Genomic DNA, 20,862 nt, shown 5'->3' with positions numbered 1-20,862 from the left:
AAAGTACTAGAAAAAGCACTAGGTTATTCATAAAGTTGGTAGTATCATTTAGAATTTATAACTATGATTTTAATTTACTTTATTCAGCGTATTGTACATAGAAATATTTTAAAATAAATAATTTAAAAATGAGAAAGAAATTGCTTATTTTTCTTACATAGATGATAATATTTAATTATTATTCATATATATCTATACAAGTGCTTATTTGTTATCACATATACTATCTAAGAATTATCATCCAATTGAAATGAATTTACGATTGATACATATATTGGAAGAATGCATGGAAAACCTTTATTAGCTTAAAATTAGTGAATCTTACAAACAAATTTCGCTGACATTTATTTAATTCATTTTATATCCAATATTCTAAAATACAACTTCGTTAAACGCTTCAATTTATAACTAAATAGTCAAATGTGAAACTTATAACTGTAAATCGAAATTTAATTTATTGTTGATAACTCAGATTTATAAGTTGCTATTAATAGTTAATTTAAACAGATCAATATGCCGAGAGTAACTATCTATTGTTGTACCACACTTTGGACTACCTTTATGATGATACGAACTTGACATAAAAACTTGCCATAAAGGTTTGTTCACGATTGCGCACAGGGTAGGTTCGCGGTCATGCAAGAATCCACATGAGCCTGTTGCCAGTTATTGATCCTGACACGATTAAACAACACTGCATTGCTGTTAACTACGAAAACAATTCTGGTCACGCAGCATTTGTAAAAACGCGCCGACAAACGGTTACGGTAACGTGTGCGTCTATATTTACACAAAGTACTACGATCTCGAAATGTGCTGAAGTGCCTCTCCGACGTTATCATTATTCTGTCAAAATGTAGAAGAGGTCCCGTAAGACTCGAAATATCGATGAGTGTTACTTTCCATTCATCCGCAAAGATGTCATCGTTAGTTTTTCACGGAAAAAGGAACTTTTAAATAGAACATATTGAAAATTTTTGTCATAAGAAATTTCGAATTTTCTTGTTAATTCCATTTTCTCAAAACTACGTATTTTGACTTGGAACTTTAGGAAGACTTGAATTTGTGTTGCTGCTGCACATGTGATCCTTTAGGTGTTATCTTCGGTTCGTAATGAAGAAGTTTACAATTAAAGGCGTGCTCGACGGGTTCCGATCATCGGTACCGCAACCCGTCAAACCTGATCAGGAAATCGTCGAAAATTTGCGGCCAGAACATTTTCAAGTAAAGAAGGTCAGTAACGATATACTATAGCTATTAACTTATAAGTTACACATCTATTTCAAATTACATGTATTAGCGTTAAAATAGATTAAAATATGCTATGTTATTTTGAATGTATAGTATTATCTTTTTCTAAAAGCTGTTTTCGGTTTATAAGTGGAATGACCCAATTTAGAAGCATTTATTGCATACTACGTTTTTTATCGTTTGACTTTTTATTGGCAACTATAGCCATTTTTCTAAATATGAAATTAATATGTTAGTATAATATCACTAATGTTGTCACAGTGGATATATGTTGTATAATACATACTATGATATCACCGCTATTAGTAATATAATTGTAGAATCAAAATATCGTAAAAATAATCTTGAATTAAAAACGACCATACATATTATATTGTGCTCCTGAAATTACTAATATTATTATTATCTTTATTGTAATATATTACTTTTAAGCAAATATACAGCTACAAATTTAAATAGATGCAAAATAGCTGAATATATTTGTTGCTATGTTCTGTTTATCACCATATTCTTTAATGCGTCTAATTTCGATGAATAGCATTGAATACAGGTTATAAAGGAATAAATTCTAGTGTATACGTATGTATGGATATATATAAGTATATGTATATGAAACACTAATAAGTACAAAAGTATTTCTGGTTTAGAAATAATGTGAATTTTTTGTAAATTATGATATAATATGAATTATGATAAGGCTCTATCAATTAGAATTTTATAATAAAGAAATAAGGAAAGGAAAATAATGTAGACGTGTATAAGATACATTCTTTGCACTATCTTACAAGTATCAAAACTTTTTCAAAATAAAAAATTTCGATTCGTTTATAATTACGATTATCAGTTAGTAGGACTTAAGAAATTGATTATTATGAATTCTGTTACGGATAAAATTATTACAAATAATTTAAAAGAACAATGTGATATTTAATCTTTTCGGAATATTTATAATTGCATTTTTATTCAATAGATACATTTGGCATTTTAATCGATTATAATACCTTAACGTTCTAAGTAAGAGAGGATTACACCATGCAAAAAAGGTGACGATATGCACTTGCACGATACATATCTAGCGATAGTTTATCCTAAGTACATGTAATACATTATCAGAGTAACATTGGTGGGTTGCATATCAACGTGACATAGTTAAATATGAATATTGATTTCAAAATTGTTAATAGTGCGAATAAATATAATTTTTTAAAGAAAAGTGGAAGGTGACTTAAGAGAAATTGCCAAATGGATATAATGATGCTTTTTGACTTTATTATACTAGTATTATATTATAGCATTTATATCATCTGGCATCTTAATCGGGAGAGAGAGAAAGAGAGAGGGGGGGGGGGAGAGATTGAATATTATAGACTTGCAATAATTTTATTCAGTAGCATTGATGCTTATGTCTTCAAGATCTCTTGAAGATTATTTGTTAATATTGTCAAAGGATTTTACAATTTTTTATTTTTCAAATCGAGTTAAGAAATCGTATTAAATAATAAAAATAATAAATAAGATGTCCTTTTTTGAGCATGAAATTCAAGTTATTAAGATATAGATAAATATAATTATTCAATAAAAAAAGTTGTGTTACTCAGTACTCGTGGAAAGTGAAATTAATTATCATCGTATAAACCATTTATCACGTATTATAGTTTCCATAGGATTATTATTAAAAAGATGGAATTTAAAAAATTTTTTTGTTTACAATAAATTCATATATAAAAAGTAATCAATCGTGAAACATTGGATTAATGTATTCAAGTTTGTTTTTATACGAGACGACAGAAACGCCCAACTGATTATGTAGATAGAGGTAGAATTACGCTTACATATACTATATAAATTTTCTTATACGATATGATTAATCTTGCTACGGTCGTCGAATTATATATTCTAATTTTGCTTTGATTTCAACAAACAAAGATATGTACTCTTATAATGATTTAAGAAAAACAGGAGCATAAAATTAGAATTAAAAATTGCACGCGTTAATAATGATTTACTCATACCCTTTTCAAGAACATTTTAATCAATAGAGAAATACCCAAAGAATATAGATATCTTAAGAATAAATGTACAATTGTTATTTTCAGACTTACATTCTCATAGTTCCTAGTTGATTCCTTTTATGATGAAAAGAACAATCTAATATCTTTTATTGTATTAATATTCTAAAAAATTTCATTTTTATGTATGGAAAACAAATCTAAAAGATAGAAAACATATGTAAGTAAATATGTGAATTATTGTCTGATGTAAAGTATGGAAGAATATTTAAAACGTTGACATGCTTAGCGATTAATATGTTCCTTTTCAGTGTAAGAAAGAATTATGTTTTTCGCAAATTTCTACAGCTTTTTTGTTATTGTTTCTTGTATTGAATAAAATTCTTTAAAGTGGTAAGCATGGCCAAACCATAAATGTTTCCTGTCGTCGTGGTGCTTTATGGCTTTCGTTCAGCAAAGGAAATCAATATACGATTTGTCGTTAAATCAAAATAAATGCGATCTGCTTGTGTTTTGCTACATATTTCATTATTTTCTGGTATTTTCATCGGCGCCTGAGTTTTAATATAAATCCGCAAATCGTTTTCTTTATTTCACGCTTCAAGAAGTAAAGTGATGTTTAAACTAGCGCAACAAATGTTGCAAAATGCACATACACGTATAAAGGAGGTTACTTTTAATGGAAGCATGTGCAGGTCGAGATTCAATGCGCTGCGTCGATAACAGTATCGAAACGAATTCCTTTACGTCATGCATATCGGTTTATCTGCCTTTAAAAACAATCGTGTCACCTACATAAACTGTTCATTGGTAAGATGAAAATTCAGTAGGAGGCGTTGAACATAATAGAATATTATACATATAATTATGTATCGATACAATACGATATAACATCAATATATGTAATATGATGGGATCTTGAATGAGGGATCAGGAATGTTTTTTACGCAACAATAAAATAATGTCTAATAAAATAAAGTAATGATACAAAAAATACAAGAATACTTGTTGCATGATGCCATTTTATCTCTTTTTTACCAATTCCCTCTGTATATAATTCTTCAATCTTTCCTTTAGTTCTTTCTTTTTGTTTATTGTATTTAATTTCAATTCCTTCAGTTCTTCGTGAAGCTGTCGTAGCTTCATTATTTTTTACCGTGTTCTTGATTTTGATTAACGTTTCCTCGGTATCATCTCCTGTTACAGTCATTTCCGTAAGCCTCTTTGAATCTTCCCTTACTTGTATTCCTTTGCTTATCCTCAATATTTCTTACTTCAGTGTTTCAAATTGTTCAATACTACAAGTTACGAGTCTCTTAATCATATTTTATTGTCACTACGTAAGATGGACAATCGAAATACTTTCACATTTCATTCCCTAATCCTAATATCTCTTTTATCTCGGTCAAATCTCTAAATTAATATTTTGCTACAATACATTACATACATATCTACCTACATATTGGTCGTATATGTAATTATATATGTTTAAAAATACAATTATAAGTCATATTGGTTCGTTGTTTAGTTATTGAATCTGCGGTGATATGATAAATAGAGATTATCGAATAAATCCATTGATTTTCAACAGTTAAGGAGGTTTTCTTTTGTCACAAAAGTATATAAAATATTCAATACACTATTCTGTAAGCTTAATTGCTTCGTTCTTAAACTTTCCAATATTGCCTACGAAAGTGCGTATGTATTTTTAAAAGCTTGGTTTGAAAGCAAGAAAATGAATTTAGAAGTTCATACATATATTAATTTTACATATGTACCATATGTTACGTATCGGAATTGCTGTTACTAATTGAAAGTGTAATGTTAAGATACTTTTTTTTTTATTAAAATAAAGATTTACATTTAAAAGCCGCATGACTTCTGTAAACAAATATAGAATTATGAGTTGATGAGAAAATATATCTCAGAAATTTTAACGACATGTTCTAATGATTTTAACATAGTTTCAGAAAAAGGTCTTTTTTTAAAACGTCCTTTAAATTGTTTTAAATAACTACATACATATACGATCATTATTATTCTCGTATATGTCGGTGAATAGACAGTATTTTTTAAATTGTATAATAAGCTTTTATAACATTTGTGGTATAATATAGATAGTAGATCTATCGTAACTTTATTCTCACAGTGCACATAATAATACTTTACATTATGATGTTAATTTAGTGAAATATTGTTTTATTAATACAATTAATGAGAAAAATAGAATATTATGTTATTAAATTAACATCCTTATATTTCATGGTAGATAGAAATTTACATTTTAGATAATTATAGATAATGAGATATTTCAAAATTATATTAAGCAATTGGTTTTTTACGAAAATTTGGATATAGAGAAATTTTTAAATTTGTTACAATGCCAGATCTTATTCATGAATAAACAATAATAAAGTAGGAATTTGGGGCTGGAACGTTTATTTATTTTATGTCCTCGAGTTATTATATTTTTATAGGTACAATAGTAATGTTTAATAATAAATCAAGATTCCATTGCTAAATCTACTAAATTGTATACAATGCTACATAATTACATGAATTTTTGCAAGATTGAAAAACTTTAGACATGGGGAGACTATGTGTTAGATTAATGGAATTACAATTATATCAAAATTTATTATTTGATTCAATTATTAGATTTAAAAGAAATTACTTTTCCTATGGTTTATTAAAAATTACTTAATTTAATTCAATGCAGTGGTATTATAATACAACGACTAAAAGCTTTTATTTAGGTCTACACTAATCATTTTAAATGTGCACTTCCTTGTAGATAAGCAACTCCACGTTACTGCAGTACAAAAGTAGTAACAATTTAAAAAAAAAGTCAAGTAGGATATAAGTGTATGTCAGTCTTAGGTTTTTTAATGGTTTTGATGTTGCACTTTACTGCTAAACGTGGTTCATACGTTATTTTGACCAGTCTTACACATTAAATTGTATATCTTTGGTCTTCGCCTTTGTTTCTCTTATGAGAATTGTGTCTTTACTACTCTTTTAGCTGTCTCAGATATAAACTGTACTGTTGATGAATATTATTAGATTTGAAAGTGTTTAAAAATATAACTATTGTTCTATTTATGTGATTCACATGATAATATCTATTATTGAAAATGAATTCTTTATTATTTACATCTGCATTAACAATGTATAAACAACGTTATTTCTGAAATATTTATGATATATAGTCCATATTTGTGCGCAGTATCTACTATAAAATTTTGTAAAAGATTTTTTATCATTTACTTTGCTATTTACTTACTATACTTTTGAACTGATAATATTTTTTCTGACCCGAGTTACAATGAGCGAAAAAAATAAAAGCAATTTTGTATTCCAATTACATAACAATTGCACAGAATAGCGAGCAGTCACGTAGTGATAGTCTAAATATTCGCGTCTTGCGAGCACTGTGACATCTAAATAGATGAGTAAGCAATAGCCGTCGAGAAATGCCAATTACGTGATACAGCTTGTTTCTCTGCATTGTACGATATGATAGAATCATCTTATATAGATTAATCTAGTTAGAGAAGCTTTTAGATGAGAAATTTTATTACATTCATTGGTTAATATCTTTGCAATCAAGTCTGGATAATAATAATACTTCTATAAAAAAATTAATTTGCTCTTGTTAATTAAACTAAATATTTTAAGTGATTTATAATTAAATATAAAATATAAGCGTAATCGTTACACGAGTCGTGCCATAGATAACAAGTCTGAAGGAAATGTGCATATAATAGTTTATTAAAAGAAATTTCATATATTGATATATTATTTCGTATTTCATATATGATATTAAATATGAATAAATAACTTATAATCGATGCATTGTCAAAAGTATGAAGAAATTCATCTTTCGGTCTAATTCAGACCTTATGATTTTATTAAGGGCTGCAATATTTATGGCGTTACTTGCTTTCTTTATTATAATTTTTTCCTATACTGTGCTATAACGGGATCTGCAGTTAATAATAACATATGAATTTAGTCCATTATTGTATTTTTCCAAGATTTTCTGATGAAGCTTTTCTGAAATTCTCTTCAATTTTTCGACCAACCAACTTAGAATTCCTAAACCACATAATCGTAATTTATCAAACGTATGATATTTAACATAAAAGTAAACTGTTTTTTTTATTTATATAATTATACAGAATGAATTTTACTTTTTACGATTGTACATTTTTTTCTTTTAGTTTGAAAACAAGGAAAAACCAAAAATTAATTTCAGAGATATTGCGGCCGCAGAACGCGATAGAACTAATTATACTCACTTATAATTAGTAGAATTAATGAGCATTATAAGATTATAAGAGTTTTAGAATATGCCTGAAATGGCTGCGGACGCCGTTTAATAAAAAGCGAAATATTTGGAGTAGCGACACCTCTTGGAAGCCATATTTTATTAAATTTGATTGGTAATGAATGATTTGATACATTCCTCTGCGGAAAAACACCAACCATCGTCAAACGTATTCTTTGTCCATGAAACGTCCATGACAAATTGAAGTATTTCGATGCAATTCACAATACCTATAGGTATGTATGTATTACATATTATAAAATACATTTCTTATAAAATAGAGAAGTATTTCTTTGCTATATCTTAAAATACATACCTTATGATAAAATATGTGACATGAAACACAAAAGGATGTTCCAAATAGACTTTGAAATACACAGTCCCTATGGAATACGAAGTACAGCTACGTTATTGCATAACGTTTTTAACGCGGAAAATATTTAACCTTGGACAGGTACATACCATGATTGGTAGGCTTTATAAAATTAATTTCTACCTGTTTTTCACCGTTCCGTAGAACACTACAGCAAAATTTGAACCATTTAAATTGAGTCGAGTATGTACATGTAACACAAAGCTATCGTAATTCAAGTTGAAAAACTGTAAAAAGGGTTTTTTAAAAATCGTCGTAAATAAACAATTTAAACAGAGCGATTGGTATTTTGGATTAGTGATAGAATAGCGAACTTATAAATATCAGAAACGTGTGTGTGTGAGAAAGCACTTTTTTCTTATCTCAATTTCTAATAAACCATGGAAATTCTATGCAGATTAGGTTTTTATTCATTGGTGCTATTCTAGGAAGAGGAAGGTGGAACCGGAAGAAAAGTTGGAAAAATAATCCTTGGCCATTTATAAATAAAATTTATCTTAATTTATATGTATATCATGACTATTATAATTCATGTTGATATAAAAATATCGTGTCGTTAAGAAATGCATATTGTACTGTGTCCCTTACTGAGAAAATATCTCATACAAATCTTCACAGTAGCGTATAAATTATCACAAAAGTCTATAACATTTTGAGTTTTGAAATTGTTACGTACACATAAAGATATTCCCAATAAAATGCAACTTTATGCGATGGTGAAATGCAAAATTATGATACGTTTTAAAGTAACATAGGACCTTAGAAAATAGAATTAATTAATTAATTTCTATGCATTTCTGTACGAGTGTCCTACAAAGTATCAAAATATCGAAAATTAAACAGTTTATGAAATACTTGCAGCTTGCTATTTAAATATGTAATTTAAATGTCTTATAATTTAACCAAAGAAAATTCATAATTTATGTCTTATAATTTAATCAGTATTATTCTATCAGTAAATAAAGACACTTATAAGATATATTTCCTTAGTAGTATATTGCTTTTTTTAACTTTTTTCCTACCGTTTTTTTTATTTTTAATCTGGCAATAGCTAAATCACAGATAAAGCTATTCTCAATTACGTGAGTCATTTAACTTAGCATATCAAAGTGCTTAAAAAGTAATATTACATTTAAAAGCAGACCAATAAAAGTATGATGAATGTGTAACATATTATGTGTAACGTGTTTCGTGTTTGAAGTCCTGTTATTTTTATATAGAATTATCACACTTCATTGTTATGTATCAAATATCTGCCGGAAATTTTAATGAGTGCAGTATATATACTTTTGTCGATAAAAATATCAACAAGTTTCTTACACAAGAATACATATAGATCTTTAAATCAATGGTTCATTCATTAAAAGTACTTTTATGATGCAGGAGTATATAAAATGTAAGGCATACAATTTGCTGCACGAATTGAATGTCTACTTGCTTTATAATTCTTGCTTCCTGCTTTATAATTTTCAAATGCTCAGTTAATGACCTCTGACTACAGAAAATGTTCTTAGTAAGATCGTTAATATAATATAAATAATATAAGATAATAACAAAAAACAATAGATAGATGAAACTATTGTATTAGCCTAATACGATAATCTGCTTTCTTGTTCTTCTTTAAAATAGTAGTATATGATATTACATTATGTAAATAATTGTTGCGAGATCAGTTCGTCTCAACATAATAAGGACTACGGAAAAATTATTTAGGCCTTAAGGCAGGTGACCGGATGATTTATATTTGTAGTATATCTGTGAGATATTGTGCTATGATCCTCAATTTTCCTACATCCCTGCAAATATGATAGAAATACATAAAAAATGAGCACAGTTTTCAGAATAATAAATCCTATTAATCTAAATTTAAGTTACATACATCAAATATGAATTATCGTGCCATATTGTATATATATGAAGTGATAACCAACTTCAAATCAATTTCAAATATTATGGATTTTACTAAATTTAATAATTAATCATCTAATAATTAAATATGCGACTGAACTAATCGTTAACAATACGTTACTATTGCTATAATAGTATCTAGTAAGTTTGGTTTTCGAAACAATGCTGCGTTTATATGTTAACTAGTTTAATATTAATTCAATATTACATATATTGATATATTATACCAATAAAATTTTATTTTTATTTCTTCTGAACTTTTGAACTTTCTATTATTTTGCAGATGTGATTTTCAGGGAAACATAGTTTCGAAACTTATCTTTCTTCTTTTGGGTTGATAACGCTTTGATAATTTTATAGAATGCCAATTTATATGGGTACATTGGATGCTAAGGTTCGATGTCTATGTGCTCGCAAGATCGTAACACGAACTGTCGGAAATTGACCAGAGACCACCTCCGGAAAGTTAAAATCGGATATAAAGGAAGGCGGGTGTTCATAAGTTTCGTATTGCTGTATTTTAACCTACTTCTCCATTCCGTTGAAATGGAACGAGGGCAGTTTTCATGACCAGTGGAAAGGCAGTAGTGCTGCATCAGAATCGATTTTAACGTATATCTGTCTTTTAGGGCGTCAGATTAATCCTAACTCTACTTTGTCCCAAATTTGTTTCTTATCCGTATAACGGATAGTTCTTTTATTTCATTTTTTAAAGGAATCACAAAGTAACATCTATAAACTCTTATATATCGTTTGAGTTTTGTATTAAGCTAATAGTAGGTATTTTAACAATTGTATAGAAAGCATTGAAAATGTATTAAAAATAAAGTTGAAATTATACGAAGTTATATATTTCTACATACAATCGTAGATAATTTCGTATTTCTGCGGTGAAAATATCTATTATTTATATCGGTATGTTTGCAATGTTTCATGCCATTTATACAAAATATTTTAATAAAAATAATTGAATTATTCAACTTTATTTTACAGCTTTATCTGTACGTATATTTGGTATAACAAATTTGAACTGAAAGCATAGAATGCTTAAAAAGATATAGGATTTAAGTGAATAAATTTCAAGATTCTTATATACATTACATGTTACTGCGTTGAGTCTATTTCGCTTTATTCAATTTGTTAGATAATAAACATAAAATAAGATTTAAGCTGAAGTTTCCATATATTATACAAAATTTACTAGACCGTAATTAAATCAGCATCAATTACATTTCTCTATTCAAAGACTTTCATAATTAGAATCTGTACTCCTTTCGGACTGTCAAAATCTTCTTTATAATGAACTTATATCTTTTAAACAATTTTTGATAATATTCAGAGGTAGCAACAAATTAAGCTACTGATAACACGGAGGGCAAGCATTTGATTTGAAACATCTTATCCTGCGGCCATCCAAACATTCTGCGAAGTCTTTATCTTAATTTTCTGTACAATAGAGCATCGCGCACCCTAATTACAGCCAGGCTGTCCGAAATTCAAAGACTTGTTCCCATTTTTAGTGCTCATTGCGAATGCACGCTTGTGTACTGAGTCGTTTTATCTTTGTTATTTTTGTAGGGGGTTCCTTTAGAACTAAACCAACCAATCATTACTCTTCACTCTCTGCCCTGGGAATTTACTATATCAAAATCTGTTCTTGCTGCGCCTATCCAAAAAATATAAATAGGAATCGAAATTACAAATTCAATTCAATATTCAAATAGTTTTTATCAAATATGAATTCTTTGGTTCGACTGTCTGATGTCAAATCGATGATATTAAGTTCGTGATTATCTTTAATCCGATTAACTCACGATTATTTTTACACGTTTATAACCACATATCATTTCAGTAATCAATTGCTTTTCATTAATTTGACAGGGAACATCGTCGCGTCGTGACGGACAAGGGTTGCGTTGTATTGGTACCAGTTTGTACTTACTTATTCTACAGGGTAGGCCAAAGTTCAGAATAGGATTTGAGAAAAGAATAACTTCATTCTTCTTTTGATTTCATGTTACAGGTTCGTATATGTTACAATTGAGATTTAGGAGATTTATCATGATGAGTTACACTGAGAAGCAACGCGTAAAAATAGTAGACTTTTAGTATCAAAGTGATAAGTCCATTATCGGCCACCACGTTCGCCCGATCTTTCGGCTTTCCATTACTTTCTGTGGGGCTATCTAAAGGAATGGGTACATGTGAATAGACCATGTACATTTGAAGAGCTCAAGGAAAACATTCTTGCAGAAACTGGAATATTAGGACATTATATAATACTCAGACATTAAACATTGTTATGAAACATGCTATCGAAAAAGCCTGACATTCCTAGACAGTAAACAGAGGGCATACAAGAAATATTATTAACTCTCATACATAAACTCCATACTATTATAAGCTTTAAATATTTAGCAATATCGTACAAATATGTTGTAAAATAAGAAAGTTATTTGTGTCTTAAATCCTATTCTTAGTTTTAATCCACCTTGTACTTATGGTTCGCTGTTCGATAGGTTCTTAAGTTTAAAAGAGTTTCAAGTTTCAATCTAATCACCACTTCTGTCCATTAGCCGTATACGTCATTGCTTGTCAATTATTAGATATTAAAAATTGTAATTATATTTGCAGATATTTATAATTATATTTACATAACTATGACAATATCTGTTGATAATTTCGAGCAACTAAACTGTGTACAGTTCTTATTTTCTACCTTCGGCGTTAAATCTTGGTATTCATTTCTTTTGTATTTTTGACATTTGACAGAGAAAATTTGAAACATTACAAAGATACCTTTTTTCAAAATGGATTAAAGGAAATTATATTCTAAAGTGTATTAGGAAAATGAAATACAATTTAGTCACAGATTTCTATTACATATTTCCTAAGAATGTGTTTTTCCATGAGGTTCTTAATGTTATTATGTATACATTCCTTAGTATAATTGCGAGAATAATGCAATGCAATAATCACTATGTGTGTGAAAATATGTGTACATGATTATAAAAACAATAATCGATAATCTATTGGCGAATGTATATAGGACAGAAACATCTGAAAAAAGTAATTCCAATAATAACGAACAAAATTTTGTAAAGAAATTAAAACTCTCTGTGGGAAGTTGATTTGATTCTAATGAATATGTTCTGAAGGATATTCCTAGGCTGTCTTTGTATTTAAAATGAAGAAAAATGAAACTTTTTTCTTCGTGAATCGATCGATTTTCCTGTTGTAAATATACTACATAAATGAATAAAAAATTAATATATATAAATATATATATTTAGAGATATAGATTTAAAGATAGATATAAGGTGTACGATATAAGAGAGGCAGAATGTAGAAACATATATACATATCATACATGTATCATGTTATTGCATAACTAGTATGTACTCTGAATCAGTGATAAAGTTAGGAAAACAACTTCCTTCGTTATTCACTTCTTGGACCGGAAATCGTGATTCGCTAACACAACATAATCTCGTACCTATCAGTCTAAATCTTCGTACAGAATGTTATAAAAGAAGACTTTGAAAGTTTATAGTAGATATTCATCGAGGGGAATTAAAAATATCTAATCAACATAGGTTCTAAAATTAATCCTTTCAATATTACATCAAATTTTAGATCTGACACACATGTCAATCCGACAATATTTAAATCAGATAATTGATAATGTATGGATGGTAGGAAGAGGTTCAACAGAATGACGATTTCGATTACCAGATTTGATTCTTTTGAATTTTTTTACTGTGGACTATGGATACTCAAAGAGTTTTGTCTGTGATGCATATTATACATCATCAGTGATGCATATTATACATCGTGAGTGATGCATATTGTGGTAAACTTACAAATAAAATGTTATTTAATACGAATATGAAACACGGAAGGAGTATATACCTAAAGAAGTATGTGGATCTATGATGATTAGCTATGTTTTATTACTTTCAAGAAATGTATAAATTTATACAGAGTATCAGACTCTCTTTTTGCAAAACCTTTTATATGCCTTCTCAAAACTCTGTATAAGTACTCTTTTGTATTCAGACAGCTACACACATACTAGGTATAACTCTGTCATGGTAATTTTACATTGTACGTACATATGTAAAGAAACATTATATCAAAATTGAAATATTATAACTTATATCTATAATTATAAAATATTAATTCGAAATACTAAGGTTACAAAAGGATTACAAAAGATTCGGACAATGTACAATTTGAATTTTTAAGCTCTATATTTTCAATAAATATACAAGGACCAACAAAAATGTATTACATTATATTACACTATTCTATATAAATAACAGTAGAAAAGCGCTTTTGAGTTATTACTTATTGTCGTCTAAATATTAAAAGAAATAGTGAAGAAGAATGAATCTTTATATCTTATGTCAAGAAGTTTCGGGTACTAATGTTAATTATATACATAGAACTGAACAACAATTAAAAACATAAAACTAATAATGATTATTCACGAAAGTTTGTCATGGTGACACCATTAACATGATGCAAACGTTTTAGTATACTGGAAATAAGTTTTTTTTTTAAATAATCATTACTGATTTGTTTTTATTCTTCTTCCAAATGTTTTTAAAATTATTCTTTAGTATATTCGCTCTTTCATAAATTGAGCTTTTTTCGTAATGAAATATTACTAATTATCGTATTTCAAAACTTGTATATCGGCTGTTGCGGCTCATTCTGAACAAATTGGTAACAAAGTTAGTGCACACTTGCAATCCGATGTGCTCAGACTTGAACGAGGCATTGTTTACAAGTCTTGTATATAAACACTGGCAGTATATCTTGTGTCTGAAATTTTTTGTGAAATAAAGTTCGCTCTTTTTTAGTATTTCTTTTAATATTTGGATGACAATAAATAATAACTCACAAGTTTTTTTTATTATATAGCGTATCTATATAGCGTAATGTAACATAATGTAATATATTTTTACTGATCCTTGTACATTTATTGAAAATGTATAGCTCAGAAATTTAAAATTGTACAGTGTTCAAATCTTTTTGTAACTGACCATATAGACGTCCTGATGATTTCAACTAAATGTAAGATTCGTTGAAGTACATAGTCGATATGAAAAACAAATGAAATGCAGAATTAGCAGTATTGAAATTATAGTATGAATATTTGTATAGTGTAAGTTAAATATATACATTGGAGACTAGAGAAACAATGCTATCTTTTATCTTATATCGTTCTGCAGCCCTTGGTGGGGTTGAATAGACTTTCAGTTGACTAAAGCAGGAAACATGAATTGAAACAAATGCCTTTATGTTTCAGACATTCAGACATGGCTTTCCACATCAGCCGACAGCAGTGGCATTCGATCCAGTTCAAAGACTTCTTGCTATTGGCACTAAATCTGGATCTCTTAGGATGTATCCTTTCATAATGTTTTAATATGATCAATTTAACTAGGTAAAAGGAAAAGAAGAGAGGAGTACCCACTTGTGTAATAACACAAAATGTATACGACCCAATCAGGTATAGCTTTCTACGTGATTAAATTCTTAACAAGACCAAATAGAGGACTAATTATGAAACAGACCATATTAATAATGGATAATTGCAAAGATTATGATAAATTATTCTCAAAATAACTTTGAAAGAGTTTAAAAAAGGAAACGTATACTATCAGTGACAAATGCTAAATTAAAATTTTCTATCTTATGATATACAATATACATGGTCAAATGGTATCTATTATAAAATGCAAAGAGTAACTTTTGAATTTTAGAATAAAAATAACTCGCTTTTATGTTTTCATAAAATTTTTTTTCACAAAACTATATTTTATTGCATTATGGTATTCTTGTTTAGTAAATGTACTAAATGTATTATTTAAAACTCTCTTCAAGATAAATGGCATTTATTGTGTTTTATAATGTAAACAGCAAGTTAAAGACTTACATATTTAAAAAAATAGCCCGTTTCTTAACATTATTAAAATTATATTATAAAGTACATATAAAAAAGCCTTAATACAACGGAAGGTTATTAAATATAAGTAATGAAGAATCTTTCTGTAACATAATCAGACATAATACGTTGAAGTTGTAATTTGGATAGGTATGTTTCTATTAACATAGCTGTATACAGTACTAAGATATTACGTATGTATTTTGAAAATAGCAAAAGGGATATCCATACGGCAAAATGATTAAGAGACACTTGAATCTCTCTCTGTGAAAATTATCTTGTCGTTTGATTAATTCTTACATTTACGTTTTTAGTGATTTATTAAGATGTCTATAAGATTGTTAAAGAATCATACCGAGTAAAGTTATCCAATTTGATTGGATTAATTACTCCGTACAGTTGGTTTATGGTTCGTCAACCATGTGTTCTTTCACGTGGGTGCTTTTATTGGTCTATTCTGACTAAAGATTTACCATGTAGTGAATGCTCATCACAGCTCGATAAGCTTCCTAGTTGCTATCGAGACAGGCAGTTGCTACAAAGTAACTACTTTCATCTGACGGTGCGCTTTATTGCTCAATAAAATCTTTGAACGCTCTCTACAAAGAATCGATTGTGCATGTATGAAGAATGCAGAAAATCAATGATTGCATGGTGTGCTAGAAATGATATGATGTAGAGATACAGAGAATAACTTGATTTATTTACAATATATTTCGTATATTTCTGTTAATTAACTTATTGATTGAGTTATCTTGTAAGCAGAAGTTTGTACAATTACGGAATTATAATTAATAACGACAAATCAATGATTATTTAATCGGTCTTAGTTCTTGCAAATGTAAGTATAATGTAATTTACTTTTTATAGAAATGGAACGGCACACAGAAAGACAGGGGACTTGAAAATACGAAAATTATCATGTTCAAGAGATTGGCAAACCCGAGTGACGAGTTAGTTCATTTTCCCTGATTAGTAGGTTGAAGGGGAAACGTGTTCTTCCCTAGTCCCACGAGTCTTTATCTGCTACATTTGTACTATTTGTATTTGTGCATTGTACACATTGTCATCGCCTTTATATAGCTTTTCCCAACATTTGGTATCTTTCATTCGAGAGACTTAAGTTAAATTTTATAGAAAACCTTCTAATTTATTATTGTAGGAATTTGTTTCATAGATAATTTGTTCTTTATGCTATTTTATATATATTATATTAAATGTTAATAATTTATAACAATGAAATTTGCCAGATGTGTTTCAGATTTATGTTTATATCAATTATTCCAACTGTTTTTAAAAAGTATGCTATGTTAATTAGTTTTGAGTTTTATTGAGTTTTATCATTAAATGTATCTACTAATCATAATTTATAAGATAAATACAAAATATTGTTCATTTACAATTTATTAAACTGCGACAAAATAGATTCTAACAAGGCTTGTAAAATGGATATTTTTGATTTTCCTTAACTAAAACATGATAAAATAGTTTGGGTCGACCAGGTGTAGATGCACATGTAAGACACGAAGGATGTACAGCAGTGGTGCAATTACAGTTTTTAATCAACGAGGGAGCATTGGTTTCCGCTACCGCAGATGACACTTTGCATCTATGGAATTTCCGACAGAAAATACCACAGGTTGTGCAGAGTCTCAAATTTCAAAGAGAAAGGTCAGTCTTTTCATTTATATATTTGATTTTCATTTCATAATATAGATGTATTTCTTATTGCATACGTTAATAGTTCACCAACGATATTAGTTTTGCCTTTTATTTCGTTTTCAGTTGTTATATAAAATACATGAGAAAAAATAAAATATAGATGATAGAAGTAATTATTACTGACTATTATTTTTAAATGACTGGTAACTCGTTACTTTTAAAAACAAATAGATTCTTATTTCACCTAACGATTAGACAATAAATTTCATATATTCTTTCGTGTTACATATTTAAATCTTTTTCATGTTTGAAAGATTTTTCTAGATAATGACGAATAATTCATTCTATTTCAAACAGAATAACATGCATCCACTTACCGCTACAAAGCAAATGGTTATATGTCGGTACGGAACGAGGGAATATTCATGTACTTCATATCGAGACGTTTGTTCTTTCTGGATATGTAATTAATTGGAACAAGGCTATCGAAGTGTAAGTACGCAAATGTTTGTCTAAGTAGTTTAAGCTAAATATGATTAATATCCTAACTATGAACAGTATCATACGTACATGTGTAGAAAAAACAGCGGCAGCGACATATACTTGCAATTATGTACGTCTTATTTCAAACTGTCTTTATTTTTCTTTAGTCCTATACATATTTTCTTACTTATTCCGATAGTTGGATTATTTTCCGATTTAGAAGTGAACAGTTTGGTTTCCCATTAAAAGCGGTTATGATAGAATTTGTCTTTTTATTAAATTATTTTATTAAATTTATTAAATTATTTAAGTAAAGTTACCTAAACATCTCTTCGAATTGTGATGATGCAAAAAATATTTTTTACATAACGTGAATGGTATCGAAGGACCGATATCCGGCAAGAATATTTTTTCCCAAGGTTATCCCTCAGAGCTTCCAAGGTCGTTGATATTTTTTATGCATACAACTATATATATATTTTGATTTATTGCATCGTGTGGTTGGTAAAAAAATACATTCGGGTATGTATAATAACGTGACCTTGAAATGACCTATTTCCAAAAATTGAAGTTTTACATATCATTTATGTCTATCGAGATCGCAGACTTTGGCCAAGAAGTCTGAACTTGAGAATGTGAAGCAAATATTTTTTATCGCGTTAAGAATATTTAGAAGACTTAATCATAAAATGTCCAAAACAGCATACACTTTCCTTCAAGTAATCATCTTCGTAGATATTCAAAATAGTGTTTTTGTACGATGATACATCGTTTGAAACGATCAATAACCAATTGTAATGACCTTCCGATTGTTTCAGAATTAATAGCAGTACAAGTTGTAACTAATCGGTTCACCGTATCCTCTTGTGTAGCTGGTTAATCTTTATAAACTGTTTGTTTTAACACCCTCCTCCTCATATCTAGGTGTAAGATCTGGCGAACGCGATAATCATGCTACAATTCCATTACGACCAATCCATCGATTTGAAAATTTTGAATTTAAAATTTGTTTGACATGGCAGAATAGAATAAACCGGACAATCATCATGCTAGTATCACATTCTTAGACAGGTATCTAATAGCATATCATATATGAACATTTGTAGCTTGTTTTGTAAGAATAATGCATACTTTTCTTCGTTTAGAGTATCGCTTATGAAATAAGGACTAATTATTTGGTTATTCAATATGCCGCCCCAAACATTTGCACTCCACAGTTTTTCTTTATCCATTGATTTACCAGTAATGCATGTTTGTCAGATTCAACTGATAATGGTTGGTGAAAGATGCTTCGTCAGGCAGTAATATCTACGCTTTTAAAAAATGATTGGTAATTTTCATATTGCTGCAAACCTCACTGAGAAAGATGCATACTATTTACGAAATTTGTTCCATGAAGAACCTGTAAAGTGTAAAGATAGATGATACGAGTGAAATCTTTCTTCTTGAAGCATCCATATTATGCCCGTTTTGGAAATACCACTTTCACGCTGAAATTGTCTTCTTAGACTCACATGTGGATTTTCGTTAACTGTATCTACAATAATTCTTTCATTTCTTTCGTTTCTAATAGTTTTGGTTTTCACATGTTTTTTCACGGGAATACCAATTTTATGAAAATTGTTGACCACCTCTACATATGTACAATGCGATGGAGAATTACGACCAGGAAATTGTTTTTGCTCTAATTTGTTCGAATTGCTTCCCTTGAATACTGATTACTTCCACCACAAATGAATATCATATCATCGAGTAATTTATTGTGAATTGTACGTTGACACAATGATGGAATAAAAATGACCAGTACTTCAAACCGTTAGGGATCATCAGTATTACGATACTAAACATATTTATCTACATCTATAGCCTCTCGATTGTCTTGGCTAAAGCTTGTAATCCAGAAGTTAAAGTTTACGTAAAATTTCTGGAGATCCAGATCATTTCAGGGTTATATTATTTACATTTTTTAACGTATTTTTCAATAAGTTACATGATGCAATAAAACATATATATAGTTATATGCAAATAAAAACGTCGAAGATCATGAAAACTCTGAAAAAATGTCCCTGGAAAAAAATATTCTTATCATATATTAGTTCTTTGATACCATTCACGTTACGTAAAAAATATTTTTTACATCATCATAATTCAAAGGGATATTTAGCTGACCTTACATAAATAAATGGACCATCTTATATATTAAATGGACAACTTATGATACGAATATTAAATATATATCTCGTAAATTAAATACATAAAATTATTCATATGCAGTTTTGAATTGTAACAATTACATATATTGTATAAATGATTGAATGGAAAATTATTATACGTATATAATAATTTGTTAATGTGTTGATTACTTCAACGTAAAACAGAAGTGTTATCTTACATTTCGTATAAATATCTACGTTTAGCTTACGTTATTCTTGGAATATTGGAAAGAATATAAGTAGGTATAATACGATAAAAAATAAATAATTTCGAAAAAATTAAGAAAGACACTTAATATTGAGCAGACACTCTAAATAACTGGTGAAAATTTAATTATTTAACTTGAAACAAAACACAATTTTCTTAGATTATTGAAGTTCATATATGAGCGCATAATATGCAGTGTATTAATATAATTTCTTGAAAGGTAACTATATTTTAACATTAATAAATTTTATAACACGCGTTAATTTAACTGTTGCCGCTTTATGGCAATTGGAGCAATTTCGAAAAAGATGAGTGAAATTAGAATTAAGGAATTTGATCTGCAATCATAAGTACGTCATACTAGAATGTGTGTATATGTATAATGTGTGAATGTATGAAGGGAACATTAATATGAAGAACAATAATATACACAAGATCGATCTTAAAATTTTTGGTCATTGAAATTTTA

General features: G+C 28.5%; 1 protein-coding gene across 9 annotated transcripts in view; it reads left to right on the top strand.

Annotated features, from left to right (window-relative positions):
- The first annotated feature begins 611 nt into the window (after positions 1 to 611).
- The window catches only part of LOC126916509 (syntaxin-binding protein 5), a 74,864-nt gene continuing 54,613 nt past the window's right edge, over positions 612 to 20,862 (top strand). For 5 of the 9 annotated variants that reach the window (XM_050722358.1, XM_050722355.1, XM_050722356.1 and 2 more), the window contains exons 1-4: positions 613 to 1,233; positions 15,189 to 15,286; positions 17,316 to 17,498; positions 17,847 to 17,981. In XM_050722358.1, the coding sequence (XP_050578315.1) occupies positions 1,114 to 1,233; positions 15,189 to 15,286; positions 17,316 to 17,498; positions 17,847 to 17,981 (536 nt within the window). In that variant the 5' untranslated portion in view covers positions 613 to 1,113. Of the gene's footprint in view, positions 1,234 to 15,188; positions 15,287 to 17,315; positions 17,499 to 17,846; positions 17,982 to 20,862 lie in introns of those variants that run through there. The other 4 variants (XM_050722362.1, XM_050722360.1, XR_007710624.1 and 1 more) reach the window with 3 other exon arrangements.

This window comes from Bombus affinis, chromosome 5 (assembly GCF_024516045.1).
Source record: "Bombus affinis isolate iyBomAffi1 chromosome 5, iyBomAffi1.2, whole genome shotgun sequence".
Classification (NCBI taxonomy): domain Eukaryota; kingdom Metazoa; phylum Arthropoda; class Insecta; order Hymenoptera; family Apidae; genus Bombus; species Bombus affinis.
Note: the sequence above shows the minus strand (reverse complement) of the source record. Positions and strands in the feature narration are given on the sequence as shown.